Raw genomic sequence first — 16,853 nt, 5'->3', positions numbered from 1 at the left:
TCTCGACGCAGATAAATTTTTGATTTTTTTGACTTGTTGTTCTTGGACTATTTGTTCTTTGAGCTGATCAAAATTGGCTTATAAAGGCCTTCTTTTAGCCATAGCTCCTTCCAGTCATTTATGAGAATCTTGAATATGCTTTGTTTCTAGCCTAATTTCTGATAAGATAGGAAGACTCAATTTGCAAAAAAAACTGTATTAGTGGCTAAGCTGATGACCGGTGCATCCGCGATTTTTAGCACGTGTTGTATCTACTTGTTTTCAATGCAAATTTTATGGTCAGTCAGTCGAAAATAGGTGAAGTAAAAAAAGAAGTAACAAACGGGCAAAGGCTCTCTAGTGAAAGGCTCGAGTTAGTGAAGAGGGATGTAAGATTATTTCAACAATCCTTTTCATTTTTCTTCCCATTTGTTGTTTCAGTTCAATGGCTGTCGTTACGAGAAGGTATGTACTGGGAAGCTCTTGCTACTGGAACTGTTCCCGTCTTAGATTCGATACATTTGATTGTTGCAAAATGTCACTACTAGCAAGGTAAGTTCTCTCTGTTTTCACAGTGAAGTTTCATAAGATATCTATACCAAAATTAGTGAATAGGAGCTTCGCATCTCATGGATGAATATAGTTGATAAATGACTTTTATCAGAACTTTTCTTAAGTAGTTTTAAGATTGGTTTCCCAGCATGTACTTTGATGAGCAGATTTCTTAACAAAATCAAATGTTGAGCAAATAACTTACTGGGATGCAGTGCCAAAATGACAGAAATTTAGATTTGAGGAAGATCGGGATATTACGAATAAAATACCTTGCGATTAAAATACTACGAATGCAAGAAAAATTTCGCAAGCTGATTGAGCTTAGTCCATGCACAAATGTTTAATTTTCTATGATTTTTTGGGGAGTTAGATCATCATAATTACATTCGCCGGCGTTTGTGAGTGTATATTCATTATCGAGCAGCTAGTGTATTAGTACGATCCTTCTTTTTTCTAACCTAACTTCCAATTAAAAGTGTGCATTAAAAATTGAAAGTGGCACTTTTGCTATAAACACGATCTAGGATTGGAAATTTCATCGCATCTGTTCTTTGATTTATATGCGGCTAGTGTTTGTGATTTAATAAGCGTACGTGACTGAGTGGTTAGTGCGTGAGACTCATAATCTCTAGATCGCAGCTAGAACTCGAGACCTAGCCGAGTTTTTTTTTTACTAATTCGAGGCTTATTTGTACTTTTTTTGCTCTTTATAGAGCCGCTTTTTGTCGTGTTATAGTATATAGCACTGTGTAATAGTGCGACTATTCTTTTTCTTTCCAACCTAATCCGCAAGTATTGGTGCCACTTTTAGGTTACCATTAAGGTTTTTTGATAGCATGTGCTTTGACATTCAATTAGTAATAAGTCAACACAATTGATGTGTTTTTTTTCATTCAACTAATAAAACAAATAATAAATTTGCTTCAAAAAACAGTTCAATAATGAACTCGATTTCAGAAATTTTCCAATTCATTATGCTCGCTTTTTTTTAAATGCGTAAAATATACATAGTTTGGATTGATGGTGTCCTTTTTATTACATTCAAAGTTAGTGTTGATGCCTGCAGTTTGTTATTGAGAGTAATGAGCTTAGCGAGTACTCTCATATAAGTCTTGGTGATTTTCTTGTTTTTTTAAGTAAAAAACCTTAAAACTTGTGCACGCTCAATTTTGATTTTTCGCGGTTTGATTTTGATATCTTTTTAAATTCACTTCTTTTTTTGTTAAAAAAATGCAACCTCCACTATTGAACAGCACTAAAAATAATGAAAAACCTGATTGATTTCTAACTTCGGAAATGGAATTCAGTTATCAGATTTCCCAGCAAAATAAAAACACAACCTATTGATCCAGTTTTCTCAAAACAGCACCAATCATGAATTGTTTGTGAAGCTCAAAGAGTCTTAAGGGTGTATATATCTTTTTTTTGAAATCAGGTTTTGTTTCCTTGCGTTCGTTACTTTTTTCCAACTGTCAATTAGCCATTTTATTCTGAATTATTACATGCAGTTGTGTTTATTTGTGTTTGGTGTTACTTTTGCAGCATGGCATTGGCAATTTATTAGCATATGTAGCTGTTTTGTTTGTGGTTAGTGTTAGTAGTTTGTCAGGGACACGGGGCGCAGATGCTAGGACAGGAGACTTGAAATCTACGGTCGTAAGATTGATTCGAGTCCGCCTCAGCAAAAGTTTTAGTTTTCAAGTCTTATTTTTACTCTTTTTTATTTAGCTCTAAAAAGCCGTTTTTTCTCGGTTTCTCGCTAGTGTTTGCATAGAGCAGCTGCGCCTCTGTTGTAAAACTTGAAAAATAAAGAGCCATTTGCTGTCCAATTTCCCAAAAAATGTTTGTCATAGTTTGTTTTGCAAAAATAATAAAACAGCTGAAATTTAAAAAGCGAAAAATTTAAAGTGATAAAAATTACGGATAGCTATTTTCTGTTTAAGTAGTCCAAATTTTCCGACCATAGAGTTCAATCTAAAGCTAATTAAATTTTTAAAACATAGTTATTAAAAAAACTTTTCTAGGGTGTGGGAGGTGGTTCCAATAAAATATTTATCTGGAAGAATGAGGTGATAATAACTCAAAACTTGATAACAGTATTAGTAGGTTCAAAAGTTATTTATTTTTTTTCTTTCAGAGGTGTTATTTAGTCTGAAAAACGGAAAAAAAAGATGCTGAGAAGCTTTTTTTGACTTTTTCGAAATCGAAACCATTCCAAGTTTAATTTCATACTATACTTAGCTTTTACTAGCCTCCTTTGAGGTACCTGAAACCCAGCTACGTCTCTGTGTCAACAATTATAACTAAGATCATTGGTTGAAATTAAGTTTAATGGAAAAATTTCTGCATTAACATTTAAAACGGAAGCTCGGCTAACCGTTCAGTGATTTGAGGCCATACAACAGAAAAGACCCAGGACTAGTTTTTACCCGAATTGCAATGGTCCTTCCTACTAAATGGTTGGTACTAAAAGAAGGAAACTGTAATATTCAGATGTGTACTCTTGAAGTGTTTTTGTGAACAAAAATTGGTCTTTAGTGAGTAGGGTCAAGAAACTGAGCAGAGGCGATTTAAGTGGAAGGTATTCGACTCAATGACTGCCCACAGGGTCCGACTAAATTCGAAGAGTAATCCCGCGCCGAAAATCTCTCCAAAAGGTTGTGGTCTTTTTTTTTTTTTCAAATTTTGCACGCGCTCGGAATTTCGCCTGCTTCCTGGTTGAGCCCGGAAAAATCTATTGGTTCAGCGACCTAAAAAAGGTCGACAAAATGTTCAACTTTAAAAAAAAAAAATCCACCTCATTGAGAAAATCCTAGATTCACTCCTGTATGTGAGATGAAGCTATCAATGGTGTGCGCATGTCGAGAGCTAAAATGCATCCTTGTCCTTGAATGGACCGGCATCTTAAACATAAGATAAATTTTCTTCTCAGTCGATTTCGTCCAATTTGGTACTTCTTAATTCGATTTATAGATTTTCTTGTCAGTCACCGGCTTGGACAGTTGTCTGGTCTCCTAAGATCATTTAAGACACCTTGAAAGGCGTTTTTGTCTTTTGAACATTAATACATTTTCAGGTTTAAAGTATCATTCAATGTAATATGAGTAAAATCCTGAAATCAGTCAATCATTCTATGCCTTATTTATAAACGTTGACCTCTTAATTTAAATAAGTATTTTAAAAAAAATAGTACTTACTACTAGTAAAGAAAGCAGAAATATAGTGTTTATGAACCAAACTTCCCAAGGAGCAGTGTCTTCTTTTAGCTTATTGGTCGCCAAACTAGTGAACTTATGTAATTTAAGCTGCATTATGTAACAATGGCGTGTCTTCTTTACTTGTGAGGCGAACGGTTTAATGAGATGGTTGCAAGAAACCCTCGAGCTGGGAAAAGATAAACAGGCCGAAGTACAAATAAGCCGAAATTATCAATCTAAGAACTGCAAATATAAATTGTAATATGTAACTGATTCGGTTGAACAAAAAAATTCGGCTTGGAGGTAGGGTAGGTTATGGTTGCTTTATCAACCGTTTGGGTTATTGGTATGAAATCCCCATTTTGTTGTGTTATCAGTGGAATAAATCTATTTTACAAAGAATCTTTTGACCTATCAGTCGTTTTAGTGACAGACCGTTGTTTGATCTTTTTCTGGTGGCCTTCTCTATTCATATTTGGGTGGCATCTAATCCCCTTTGCTTATCATTTAGATTAACATCCAACTTCGAAACAATTGGTCGCCGAACTATTTGGACCTCATTTAAAACCCGACGAATTCGTCCGATCTTCACCCCAACCAAACGACTGAAATTTATTCAGAGCGAGTTGAATAGTTTCACAAGTGTATTAGAAGCAAAACAGTCACAGACAACCGGAAACACTTGGCAATCGATCTTCTTCAGAATGTCGATCTCAACCGAATCACAGAATGCAGTTAAAGCCATCACGAATACTTTGAAAGGTGAGTTAATTTTAACTTGAAAGATTTGTTGAAGAGCAAAGGTCATAAGAGGTCATTTAACATGCATGCCATTCACACTATTTTTTTCCTGAGGCACAATACGTATGCTTGTGCTTCCTTATGTCATGTTTATTTGTTATTTCTGCACGAAGTGCCTATAGTCAAGTTCGATAACCTTTAGACTAATTGTTTCTTGGGATCTCTCTCAACAAAACGGCATGCATTGGGTGGGGATCGGGCGTCTTTGTCTTATGAGCCACTATCACAAAGATTTCAAAGTTTTATTTGCAATGACAAAAAAGTCAGATAAAAGTAAGATTTTATTGCTGTTGATGATCTTATGCTGCTAATTGGAATGAGTGTGGTAACGAAAAAGCTTCACTGTGTTCCAAAATATAGTGTTCGAGCCATTTAGACCATGAACATGATTCTTTGCAAATTTTTTCATTAAGCTCACCATTTTCGAGTTGGTAGGACAATTTATAAAGATTTCCAAGTAGTCTTTAGCCTTGTGATAAGCAAGGGTATTGCAATTGGGCACTAGATTTTTGCAACATTTTTTTGTGGAAATTTGTTAGTTTTTTTTTGAAAAATGTTTCAGAAAAATTTTATAAATGAAGTTTTTTATTAAACTTTTTCGAAAAATTTTGCTATGTCGATTAATGACCACGGAATTATTACGAATGCGATTGCTTTTTTCGGTTGCTTTGTCGGTAAATGCGCACGGAATTATTACAAGTGCGGTTGCTAATTCACATTGTCGTCTTCTTACTGCTACGTATGTTTTGTTTCGATTCAAACTTAACGTTCTGTTGTTTTGTTTGGTATGTTATTTTTTAAAACAACAATTTTTGTTCCAGACAAATTGATACAAAGATATGAAAATGTTGGTAGATCTAGCTTTTCTTGACAGTATCGCATTTTTTCGAATTTTTTTCTGACCTAGCGGCTTTCGCCTCAATTTCTGTCTGCGTGGTTGTTGTGCTATGTTTGTGTTGTATCGCAAGTTTTCTGCTTTATGGTTGTCGACTTAAACTCTGTCGGTTTAATTTCCAATTTCGGTCAACCACCATGCTTTTAATACATATAAATCACTCGTGGACCAAATGTGGGAGGTACGTTTTGGTTGATTTTCAGCTTAATGCCTGTCGGCTTTAACTTTTTTGGCTTTTCTACGTAATGTTTTAGAGATCGATAAGAATTTGGCTCCATAACTTCGAATGAATGCACCAAGTCGCTGAAATAAATAGAATCATGAAAATTCATTTTTCATTACTTAAAATTTTTGTTTTTGTAGTTCCTTTTTCATTTTTTTATTCGCTCGAAGTCGTCTTTGCTACTTCTTCAGCGTTATGCTGTTTTCATCCAATATTTGTTGTCTCGAAAGTGTCGTGAAGCTTAGTTTCGCCTCTCAAGTGTTTTGCTCGGCAATTTTGTCTAGAATAAACTTTTATTGAGACATACGAAAGTTTGGTAGACCTTTTTTTCAATATTTTGTGTATTTTTCCCCAATTTTTTATGCTTTATCAATGTTGGTGTTGTATCTGTATCGCAAGTGATGCGAAGCTCCGCTTCGTCTCTGTGTTAAATACAGTGAATTTCTTTGTGATGAGCCTTTTCAGTAGTTTGAAGTAAAATTTAAATTATTCTGTTTTGATTTTTGGATAAAGTTAACATCCTCTCCCCCAGATACACTAAGCTAGCTTAGGTTCTCCAATCCAGCGTTTTAATTTGGGATAATTTTGCTAAGCGCTGCATGTAAGTTTATCGATTTTGATTGGCTGAAAATTACAATTTAGAACCAAGGTAGCATCCCCCTCCCATCAGTTTTGGAGGTGGGGGTGGGGGTGGGTGATTATTAACTTAGTCTAATTTTTTTCAAGCATTACAAATTTCGAAGCTTGAATTTGTGTAGAAATCATTGTGAAGAAGCATAAATGATCATTAAATAATTTTTTGTGATTTTCAAATTATAATATACTTCCATATATACTCCCAATTTTCCTAGCCATTTAAATTATTTCAAATGTTCTCTATTAAAGTTAATGGGTTCTATATTTCAATTTTCCGAAAAGAAATTGGCAATCTGAAAAGCAAATTTTTAATTGATGTGCAAACTAGAAATTTAAACTTTGCTGACAAATTAATTAACTAAAAGTGCCTTTTTCATTGCTCATCTCTGGTTAAATCTGACCTAAATTTGTAAGGTGTAATTTTACGAATTTACAATATCGTGCATTATTCTAAAGGGTAAAAGTGAGCTTTTTAGAATTTTTCTAGGCTCCAGTAAAATTAATATTAAAGATTAAATTGAACTTCAGTGTTACCGGGGTCGACCGGAAGTTGCCTTTTAATTGCGCTCATAAGGTGTAAGACTAAATCTCATTCATTATCTGAAATTATTATGCAGTTCTTACTCGTTTTTTCGTGGTTTCAGCAATTCATGATTGTGTCAGTGCCATGTGTACCTATTAAATATTTGAGAATATGGGAAACCAAAATATATTATACATGTGAGCAAAGCTTGTGTCATGGTCTCTAGATGGGGGGGGGGGGTCCGCCCCTCTTTAAATCGGCAACTGGCAATGACACAAGCTTTCTTTCAATTATATACAAATTTTTGGCTTCCCTTAATTCGACCCACTGGCGACCCAAAAGGTCCCCCTTTAGTACCATTTTAAGGCTGACCGACCTTAATTTTTCTTTAACGGCGCCAAAATATAATAAATTTGAGGGGCAGCGCGCACCGAAAACACGCAATTTTTTGGTCAGAACTTTCCACAAAGTGCCCAAAAACGCCTTTGGCCAAAAATTTGCCTTCGGCGCAGAACATTTGGTCAAAAGATCTTGATAGTCATTTGGGAGAGCTCGTAACAAAAATGGTCGACCTAAAAAAGTTTTAGGAAATTTTCTGAAAATCCCCCTGCGAGAAAATGCTAGATCCGCCCCTGGTTGTGATTCCAGTTTTTTTTTCAATACTTGCGGCACAATTTAAAAAAAAATGTTTTTGTGCATTTCATTACACCTCGTGCATTTTGTTTGCTAATGTATTTTCATTTGTTCTTGAACTTAAGTTGCTTTTTTTTGAACAGAATAAGCTTGCCGATCCATTTCGACTCAATCTGTCTGAATTGTGACTCCATGATGATTTATTTTTATGCAAATAATTGAAATTTGTAGGATCCCAGATGTCTCGATTAATGAGCGGTATTTGAAATCATCAGTTCGAAGAACCATTTCCGGGAGCTTTCATGCTTTTGTTTGTACCGGAGAACGTACGTGTAAATCGGCAATGAAACGTATCAGTTTCAGATAACTTTTTCAGGCGGATGCTTTTGAACAGAATCTGTATCCAAGTTTTTTCTCTGGTTGTGAGTAGAGTCTGTATGGGTTGAAGTTTTTTCAAATAAAAGTCTTTCAAGTATTTATTGTATCCCTGCGTTCATTTACTTTTTCCAACTGTCTGTTGGCTGTTTTTTTCTAAATTTTTTTGAGAAGCAAAAATTTCGCCGAAATATCGAGCGCTGAAAATTCCATATCGCACTTGTCGAACGATTATCTGATAATTAGTATGTTGCTTCAGACAAGAAGTTAGTCCTGTTTCTGGACTACGACGGGACCCTGGCCGATTTAACTACGAATCCAGATGAGACGTTCATGACAGAGGCCATGAAGAGTGTCCTCACAGACGTGAGTTTTCTGGATGACGTCACCGTAGTGGCCATTAGTGGACGGAAGACGGAGGATGTGCAGAGTAGGATTGGACTGAGTAATATCATGTACTGTGGCAATTTTGGCCTCGAAATGTGTCTGACTGGAAATGGAATGACGTACAATGTCAACGCAGAGGAACTCAGGTGAGCATAAAGTGATGCAAGGCTAGTTCAAGTACAGTCAGACAAGATTAATTTGGTCAAAACTAGTCAGAATGAAAACTGCTATCTACCTTTTTGTGATGGTCGCTGTTTTTTGTTGCTACTTTTTACCTTTTTCGTCAAAAGTTTTATTCATAATGCCACGGTCGAGTATTTTTGAAGCTCATGATTTCTTGATTTACAAATGATTATTGTACAATCATTTTGGTCTAACAGTTTTGCGATAAGATCAAGAATATGGGTTAGAATTAGTGTCGTTAAACCTGCAATATGACTTTTTTGCTAGTTTTTGAGGGATGGAATTATTAGGTGTGTGCGAACGAAAAAAAAAACATTCATTTATTTCGTTCATGTGGGTTTTTGTCACTCAAATTTAAATTCTGTTAATTTGACTTCAAAGTTAATTGATAAATTAAGAGTAAACTACGATCTCCACTTACAAATATGCACAAAAATACCAATAGATCCATTTTTCTCAAATTGGTTTTTTTTCACAGGCAGTGTCAAGTATAAAACGTTCTCGAAATTCAAACAGCTTTGCAGTCAGGAGCGGATTAAGGGGTCCCCCTTTTTACTATTTTGGAATATCCATTTTTGGCTGAGTGACCCTAAAACTTTTCTTAAGGCGCCTTTGGCGCCAGAATATACTAATTTTGATGGTGTAGCGCGCGCCGAAAAAGCGCGATTTTTTTGGCCAAATTTTTTCAAAATGTGCCCTAAAATGCCTCTTTTGGCCTGTTTTTTCAAAATTTCAAATTTGCCTAAAATAGGGTCTTTATAATGCTTTGGGAGAGCTGGGAAAATCAATTAACTTGACCAAAAATTTTTTTGAAACACAACCCCCCCGTCGAGAAAATCATAGATCCGCCCCTGTTTGCAGTGATGTTTTGTTTTCAAGGAAAAATGCGCGGTTTCTGGAAATCTTTTAATTTTAAGTGCTAATCATCACTTGTTTATTCCAGACTGATCATAATTCAGGCTGGTCCAACTATCTATTTTAGCAATCTTCGGAGTGGTATCGCCAGCATCATCCGAGATCTGAAGGAGGCGAAGTTGGGGAAGGAGTGTGGGGGGAATATAGAGGACAAGGACACTGCTATGACCTGGCACTTCTTCCACGTGCCCCCAAGTGAGGAGGCGGCGTTGGTGGAGAAGGCGAGTGAGATCGTGAGGAAAAACGGATTCCCCGTTCTAGAAGGACACGGATGCATTGAGGTACTTCATCATTACTTAAGTCTAAAAACGTATGCTTCAATTTTTTTCATGATAGATATCATGATGTTCATATATGAACATTTGAGTAAATTTAGCAGCTCGCATGTTAATTGAATGAATGTGTTTCTAAAGTTTTCATTAAAAGAGCATCAAAGTTTCATTCAATTTAATTTTAAAAATTGGTCAAAAATTAGGTAAAAAAACTTAAGTTGAAATTTTTAGTCGACATAAATCGCAAGCGGCTTCTAACGAGCGAGAGAAAAAAGTTCATGGCTTTTGAATTAGCTTTGTATTTGTTTTTTCGATTTTTGCGTTGTTCTCAAAAATTGCATCAAACTTCACGACTTCGTTGTCACCTGTGTTCAAATCAGATTTTTTTGGAACGGTTCACAATGACGACTCGCAATTGAGAAAATTCATGAAAGGAAGGAAGGATAAATGGCGTATTTTTTTTATTTCCGATTTTGACTGAATTTTCAGTTTTCAGACTAAATTAGACAAAAATTTAGAGACCGATCTCCCTGTCCTCTACAATTTTAACATTCTTTTACATCTTCAATTGTTGTTTTATTTTTGCATTTTATATATTTTCATTTTTCAAAAAAACCGGAAGTTTTTTAAAGAAAAGCGTGGTTTGAAGATTCTGTGCTGCTTGCTATCCTTATTTTCTTAATACAAAAAAGCGACGTCTGTTCAAGCAGGTTTTTTTGATAATTGTTTGTCAGGTGAGACATCCGCATATCACCAAAGGAGACGCCATGAAAAAGATACTCAACGAGCACGTCTCGCCCATCTGGCACGAGACTCACTCGGTCATTTTCATCGGCGACAGCTCCTCCGACGAAATGGGATTCGCCACATTGCTCGACGACAAACACTTCCCCAGCGACTGTGTCACCTTCATCAAGATACAATCCGATAGTACACTGCCAACTAATGGAAAATACATATTCTCCGGCTGCGATGACGTTTTTGCACTACTCAATGCGGTCAAAGACCACTACTCGAAACAAAATACTCAATGAGCAACAAACTATTTATTTAAGAGGAACAAATTTATTTTACAAAGTATTTTTTATAGTTTCTTGTATGATAGTTTTTCATGGAGACATTTGTTTGCCACAAAAGAAAGATTCGCAGTAAGTTGCCTAAATTTAGCATAGTTAGTATCATGTGTGGATTTGGAAGAAGGTCATCCCTGAGAAATACTGATCTAGCCACCATCCAAGGATCTGCCTTTAGAACTATTTTAGGGCTTCCATTTTTCGCCAATGAACCCCAAATTTTCTCGAAAGGCGTAATCGCTGGCAAGGTATATTTGAGGTTTGGGAGAACTGCTCACAAATGAATCATTACACTTGCGACAGCAAGTGTCTAGTAATCGAGCACTCAATTTTTTTCCCGTAAACAACTTTTTTACACATTTGAAATTGATGTTGCTGTTTATCGTTTCTTTGCATTTTTAAGGCCCCCTTTTTCGGCCTGGAAGTAATGCACCATATGGCTTGGGTTTTGAGTTATGTTCGGACCTTGTTTTTTTACAGTGTCTGAAAGTGAGTTATCTGGAAAAATTGAGTAGTCGTACTAGTTTGTCGGCTTGTTTTGTCAATCTAATTGCCTTACCGCGAATTTTTTTGAGCTGTTTGCATTGTAGTCTTAAGTGTCGTGGATTAGCTCCTGTAAATTTTGCTAATGACATACATTTCCATTTTTTTCGTGTTTTTTTTCGCTTACAAATATTATTCGGCCTTAATAATTTTGGCTCGTGTTTTGTCCGTTTAGGGATTTTTTTGCATTAGCTTAAGAATAAAAATGATTATTCTTCTTTTGTAAAAATCAATTCGACTGCTAGTATAGAAGTTCAAAGTGAAATTTTTTACTTTTTTATGATAACATTTTTTTTTGGCTTTTTTGTTTTCGGATCAATTAGCTTCTAACCACGTGTTGTCAGCTTAGTTAACGCTGTTAACGCTCGGAAAGTACCTAGAGCTTGTTTGATGCCAGTAGTTATGTTTTTCTTCAGTTTGAAATTTTCGCATTTCCAAAAAAAAAATTTTTTTCAAGTTTTTTATGACAAGTTTCTTTCAGCTTTTTTTGTTTTCGGATCACTTGAAATCTAGTCACGTACGTCTTTCTGGCTTGGTGAACGTTCGGATAATACAAAAAGCTTAATAAATGAATTGTATTTTTTGTCCGTTTTTTTTGAGATTGAGTTTTTCGTATTTCCAAAAGGAATGTTGATTTTTGTAATTTTTTTTTACTCAGTTATTTCCATCATAATGTCTATTTAGTAGCTTGCAATGCTACGCGTTCGTTTTATCGCAAGTGATGCAAGACTCCACTTCGTCTCTTTGTAATAACTAAATCAAGCATTTCTGCAAAGAAATAAAACGAGCAGATCATTAGGCTTACTGATTGAAATTTTTCGGATCTTTCTGAAAATTTGAATATCAATTAGCATCTGAAAACTTTGTTTCTATCTAAATCGGAAATCAATTTTTTTGTTTTTTTTTAAATATGTTTTTTTTTCTTCAATTTTTGTCCCAGCAGAGCAAAAAAGTATTTACATGGCAGCTATCATTACCCTTGCGATAAGACTTGTTTTCCTTAAATAACTTTCTTCACAGAAATGTAAAAATTAGAAATGCTAGAGTCAATTTTAGATTCAATTCATATTAGGTTTAAAATTCTTTGCGTCTCCGGCTAATTCTTTGCGTCCCCGGAATACGCCTGGGACGGCAAAATCCTGGATACGAATCTGACAGGACCTGTTTCTTTTTCATACGGGAAACATAATCTTTCAAAAAAAGTTGTCGGCCTATTATTTGTCAGTTTATGTTTTGTCGGGTTAATTGCCGCATCGTCTAATTGTTTTTTTTAGCTGTACACAATGTATATTGTAGTTGCTTTTAGTGTTTAATTTATTTGTGCTGTTTCTGTTTTCTTGACTTCGTATTAATTTTTTTTTGTTCACGTTCTTTCGACACATTTTATCGACTTAGTGGCCTGATTTGGAGTCTTCTTAAAGGAAACATAATTATTGTGCTCCTTGAATGCACAATTTGCTGAAATCTTAGCAGCAGTTATTGTTTCAAATTTTTCGTGTTATCATTTTTTCGCGTTTTTTCCTTTTTTTTCGGCTTGAAAGGTTTTTGTCCTAGATTATATCAGCTTAATAGCCTCATATTGCGTTTGTTGACGAGCGAAATTTATTTTGTGTATCTGATTTAAGGGTGAGGGGAAATAACGTTTTTTAAAAGACAGAAAATTTTTGGATTTTTTTTTTTGGTTTTTCTTTTTCCTTTTTTTTCTGCTTAATAGGTTTTGGCCTATATTGTATCGGCTTAGTGGTCTCATGTTATTTCATTTCAAGAGCCAATAAAATTTTTTTCTGTGTTTTGAAGGTGAGTGGGGTTTAATGGTTTTCTGATTTTGTATCACTTGCGGTGCGGAGCGCAGCTTTCTCTGAATCAATTTTTTGTTCCATTTGGATTTCTTCGAATGTTGTGCCGTTTGGGCATTCGTGTGAGTTCTGATTTTTGTCAGGTCGATTGAAAATTTGCTTTAAAATTGCTTGTGAAATAAATTGAATAGGAAACAAAAGTGCAATAAATTATACCTCACTATAATTGAGAACTTATTTCAACATAGATTGCTGAGATCAATTTCAAAAAAAAAATTACCGACCGTTGACTGTAAATGAATACTCAGACGAAACTTACCACTTGAATTTTGGTTTGCCTAAATCAAGTTTCAAGTTTTTAAAATTGAGACGTATAGAAAATTAGATTTAATGTCCAGTTTGCCTGCCTTTTTCTTCCGACTGATGAAAAAACTTGCGCTCAAAGTGTTTTACGCGCTTTTTTTGTGATCTGAAAGTTAGCAATGCCCTGAGCTTATAAATGAATAAATCAATCAATTTGGAGCGAAACAAATTAGTCCAAAATGAGTTCAGGCAAGTAATTTGGATACATGTGAACGTTTCCAGGCGCAAAATTTATAACTTTGTACTTAACATAGAAAAAAACTGATTAAAAACCTTTTGTTTTTCTTTTTCGATTTTGACAATCAATTTTTTTTAATCTGAAAATTAAAAGACAGTAGAAAATTTGAAGCGTTCTCTGATGCGAGCAGTTTTCTTTCAAATTCAACGATTTTGATTACCGAATAATGCGCTGCGCAGAACACTTTCCGTCATTTTTTCAGCTCCAAACATAAAATCTTTAAAACGCGTTTAATTTAGTTCAAAATATTTTCTTACATTCAGGTCTTTGCACTTGTACGACCAAGTTTGTTATCATTTGAGCCTTAATTGAAGCAACATTGCTGGTATCAGGGCAAGACTTTGAAAGTTGTCACTGCCTCGTAAAACCAATCAAATTAAATTTTGATGAAATTTAAAAAAAAAAAGATAAAACCCTAAAATAAATTGAAAAAAATTTTTTGAATATTTTTTTAAAAAAATAAGAAAATAAGATTGTATAGTACAAAAATATATAATTGGCGTCTAGCAACGTAGTAATAATTTCAACTAGCTTGCTTCAAATGAAAATGGAACGAGTTCTGAGCCAGGTGAAATCGCAAAGTGCACCACCCAGAAATTAGGCACCACCCGGAAATGATTCCTTGGACTGAAGACGAGACAAATGTTGCACATAAAACGAGACAACTGGAAAACTAAAAGTTATAATAATTTGCATAAGAAGAAATCTTCATTGAGCCGCTAATGAGGCAGAATTGAGACGAATTGGATCGATTTCTGTTCAAAGAAAGTTGCGTAAGCTCAAGAACAAATGAAAATACATTAGCAAACAATGTGCGAGTTTTAATAAAATGCACATAAAATGTTACATGAATTATGCGCCAAGTATTAGAAAAAAACCTGGTACAACCGCCAGGGGCGGATCTAGGATTTTCTCAAGGGGGGGGGGGGCAAAAAATTCAAAATTTTGTCGATTCTCCCCGAGCTCTCCCAAAGAACTATCAAGATCCTTTATATTTACTTAAGCATTTTTCCCTATGGTATTTACTGAAGAAATTGGCACAAGAGCGTTCTTATAATTCGAATTTCAGTAGTTACCCCTTTTTGTTGATAGGAGATAGTAATTATTTTTAAAAATCCAATCTTTTGACCAACTTTAGTCGCCATAGGCAATATTTGAAAAAAAACCGGCCAAAAAAGGCTCCCTCCTCAAAAATAGTATACTTTTGTATACTTTTGAGCACGATAGGCAAACTTTGACGAAAAAAAACGCGAAAAAGGCGTCATCAGGCACTTTTTGGACAGTTTTGACCAAAAAATCGTGTTGTTTTGGCGCACGCTCTCAAGGCGCTTTTCGACATATTTTGGGGTCAGCCAGCCTAAAGTGGAGGTCTTAACGATTACTAAAGGGGCATTTTGGGTAGTTAGTGGGTCGAATCTCTGGAGAAATGAGCACCTGCACCAGCCACCTCCCGCCGCCGCCATTTTACTATATAAATTTTAAATTGGACTAGGAAAGCATGTTTTTTGATTGTATAAATATCAAGCTTGTCCGTAACTTCTCGATCCACCTCACCCCACGGGGTATTTTCTGTTTCCCTCCGTTTCCCTCCATTCCCGTTCCTGTTTCCCTCCATGGATTCCCTCATTTTCTCAAAAGCATAAACAACAGCTCTATTTTGACAAATGAATTTTCTTACCAGGATTACATAAGCATAAAGGTAATATCATCAGTCAGTGTCGGAGTGACTGAAATGAAAGATTCAGACCTTGACCAAAATCTTCAACAAACTTCCATCGAAAAGACAGTGACGTTCCCGTGACCTTCACCCAGTTATTGCAAAAAAAACACAGACATAACACATTTTTAACGTTCAGCCTATGAAAACTCAAGTGGTGAAAACTTCCACTCAACCTACCTCCACGGTCCACCCACGAAAAAATCGAACCACGAATTCTGAAAGCGTTCTTAAAACTGTATAAACATGTTTACAGACTTAGATTAAAGAGACTCCTTCGTGGCTTTTAATAGTTTTTCGGAACTTAAATATACAAACATCTCAGCTATAAAGTTTTGTAATAAGTTTCCCTATGAGAAAAAAAGAATAAAAATTAAAGATATTTCCATCTCGCATCAGATGAGAGAAACTAATAGTGCATCTAGTTGTATCTGGCAATTTAATTACTTGGCCATTTGCATATTTTTTTTCCAACTCTTTGCGTTTACTCTCAGTCTCATATGCATATTTGGCTCTACAACGAGATGCGTAAATATTGAACATTTTCTACTTCATCTGCAAAAGGAAAGTTGTGCTAGGTAATTGAAAAATTTTACGGGTATTAACGAAGGTATCAAAATTGAGTGCGCCTTCATTATTTACGCATATAAGAGGGTAGTTATAGAAAAGCGAAACGCTAGAAACTATAATTTGCTTTTTATTTTTACGACCACCAGTTCAGCATTTCAGTTAGAATCCTCTTATTTTTATACCAAAGGTAGAAACACAAAAAAAGAAGCTGCTGTAAAATAAGATCAAAAATCGTAGCATTGTAAAAATTGAATTATTTTGACAATCGTCTCGGCTCAATTATCGGTGCATGATCCATGCATTGTTTGCACAAACACAATACCTGAGAATAATCCATTTTCCTCATTTTTACAATGGCATTATATTGCATTGCTTCCCGCTTTGTTTGTAGATTTCATTGGAACATTTTAAGCTGCTGGGGCTACCTTTCAGAGCCAACCCATTTCTGGTATCGATAGCTGTTTTTTTTAAGGTGGCTCTTTTTTGTATCAAGCAGTAAGAAGCAAAAAGGACTATAAGACGAAAGTGTCGGGCAGCAGTAAAGATGTAACATTTAAAATGTTCATGAAGTTTTGAGATGTGAAGATTTTTAAAAACTTATTTGACTTCTTGGATTTTACGCATTAACTGTCAAAAAGTGCTGATCGACTTTGCAACCGATAAAGCTCGTCAAAGCAAAAAATACAAAAAATGGCACCCTTCGTTCTTAAGTTAAAAACTACCCCCGTAGAAAGTGAATACCAATTATATAGATATCTTAACATGGAGAAGTTTTTTGGATATTACATTGATGTTTTATGGATGGATGATTTTTATAGAGATACTTTCTGGTATTTCATGATATGATATTATATTTGTTGAACAGTTTGTGTATGTTGTGACTTGAATGTGACGGACTACTGGTTTTTTGAAACCTGCTTACCCTTGAACCACCAAATTTTTCAGCGGTAGTTCAGTTTTAGCTGTTAGCTTAATTGCC

The 16,853-nt window shown here is 35.1% G+C and overlaps 2 protein-coding genes across 2 annotated transcripts in view; one reads left to right on the top strand and one right to left on the bottom strand.

The window, feature by feature from the left end:
* The window catches only part of LOC134841803 (uncharacterized), a 302,592-nt gene extending 301,469 nt beyond the window's left edge, over window positions 1–1,123 (bottom strand). The window contains exon 1 of the mRNA XM_063857843.1: window positions 1,113–1,123. The gene's annotated coding sequence lies outside the window, so the exon portion shown is untranslated. The remainder of the gene's footprint in view (window positions 1–1,112) is intronic.
* Window positions 421–10,755, top strand: LOC134841777 (uncharacterized). The gene is made up of 5 exons (XM_063857818.1): window positions 421–531; window positions 4,243–4,493; window positions 8,077–8,350; window positions 9,370–9,583; window positions 10,309–10,755. The coding sequence occupies exons 1-5, from the start codon at window positions 425–427 to the stop codon at window positions 10,606–10,608; spliced, it is 1,146 nt and encodes a 381-aa protein (XP_063713888.1). The 5' UTR covers window positions 421–424; the 3' UTR covers window positions 10,609–10,755.
* The last annotated feature ends 6,098 nt before the right edge of the window (window positions 10,756–16,853 follow it).

This window comes from Symsagittifera roscoffensis, chromosome 1, assembly GCF_963678635.1.
Source record: "Symsagittifera roscoffensis chromosome 1, txSymRosc1.1, whole genome shotgun sequence".
In the NCBI taxonomy this organism is placed as follows: Eukaryota; Metazoa; Xenacoelomorpha; order Acoela; family Convolutidae; genus Symsagittifera; species Symsagittifera roscoffensis.
This window is presented reverse-complemented; position numbering and strand designations above follow the sequence as displayed.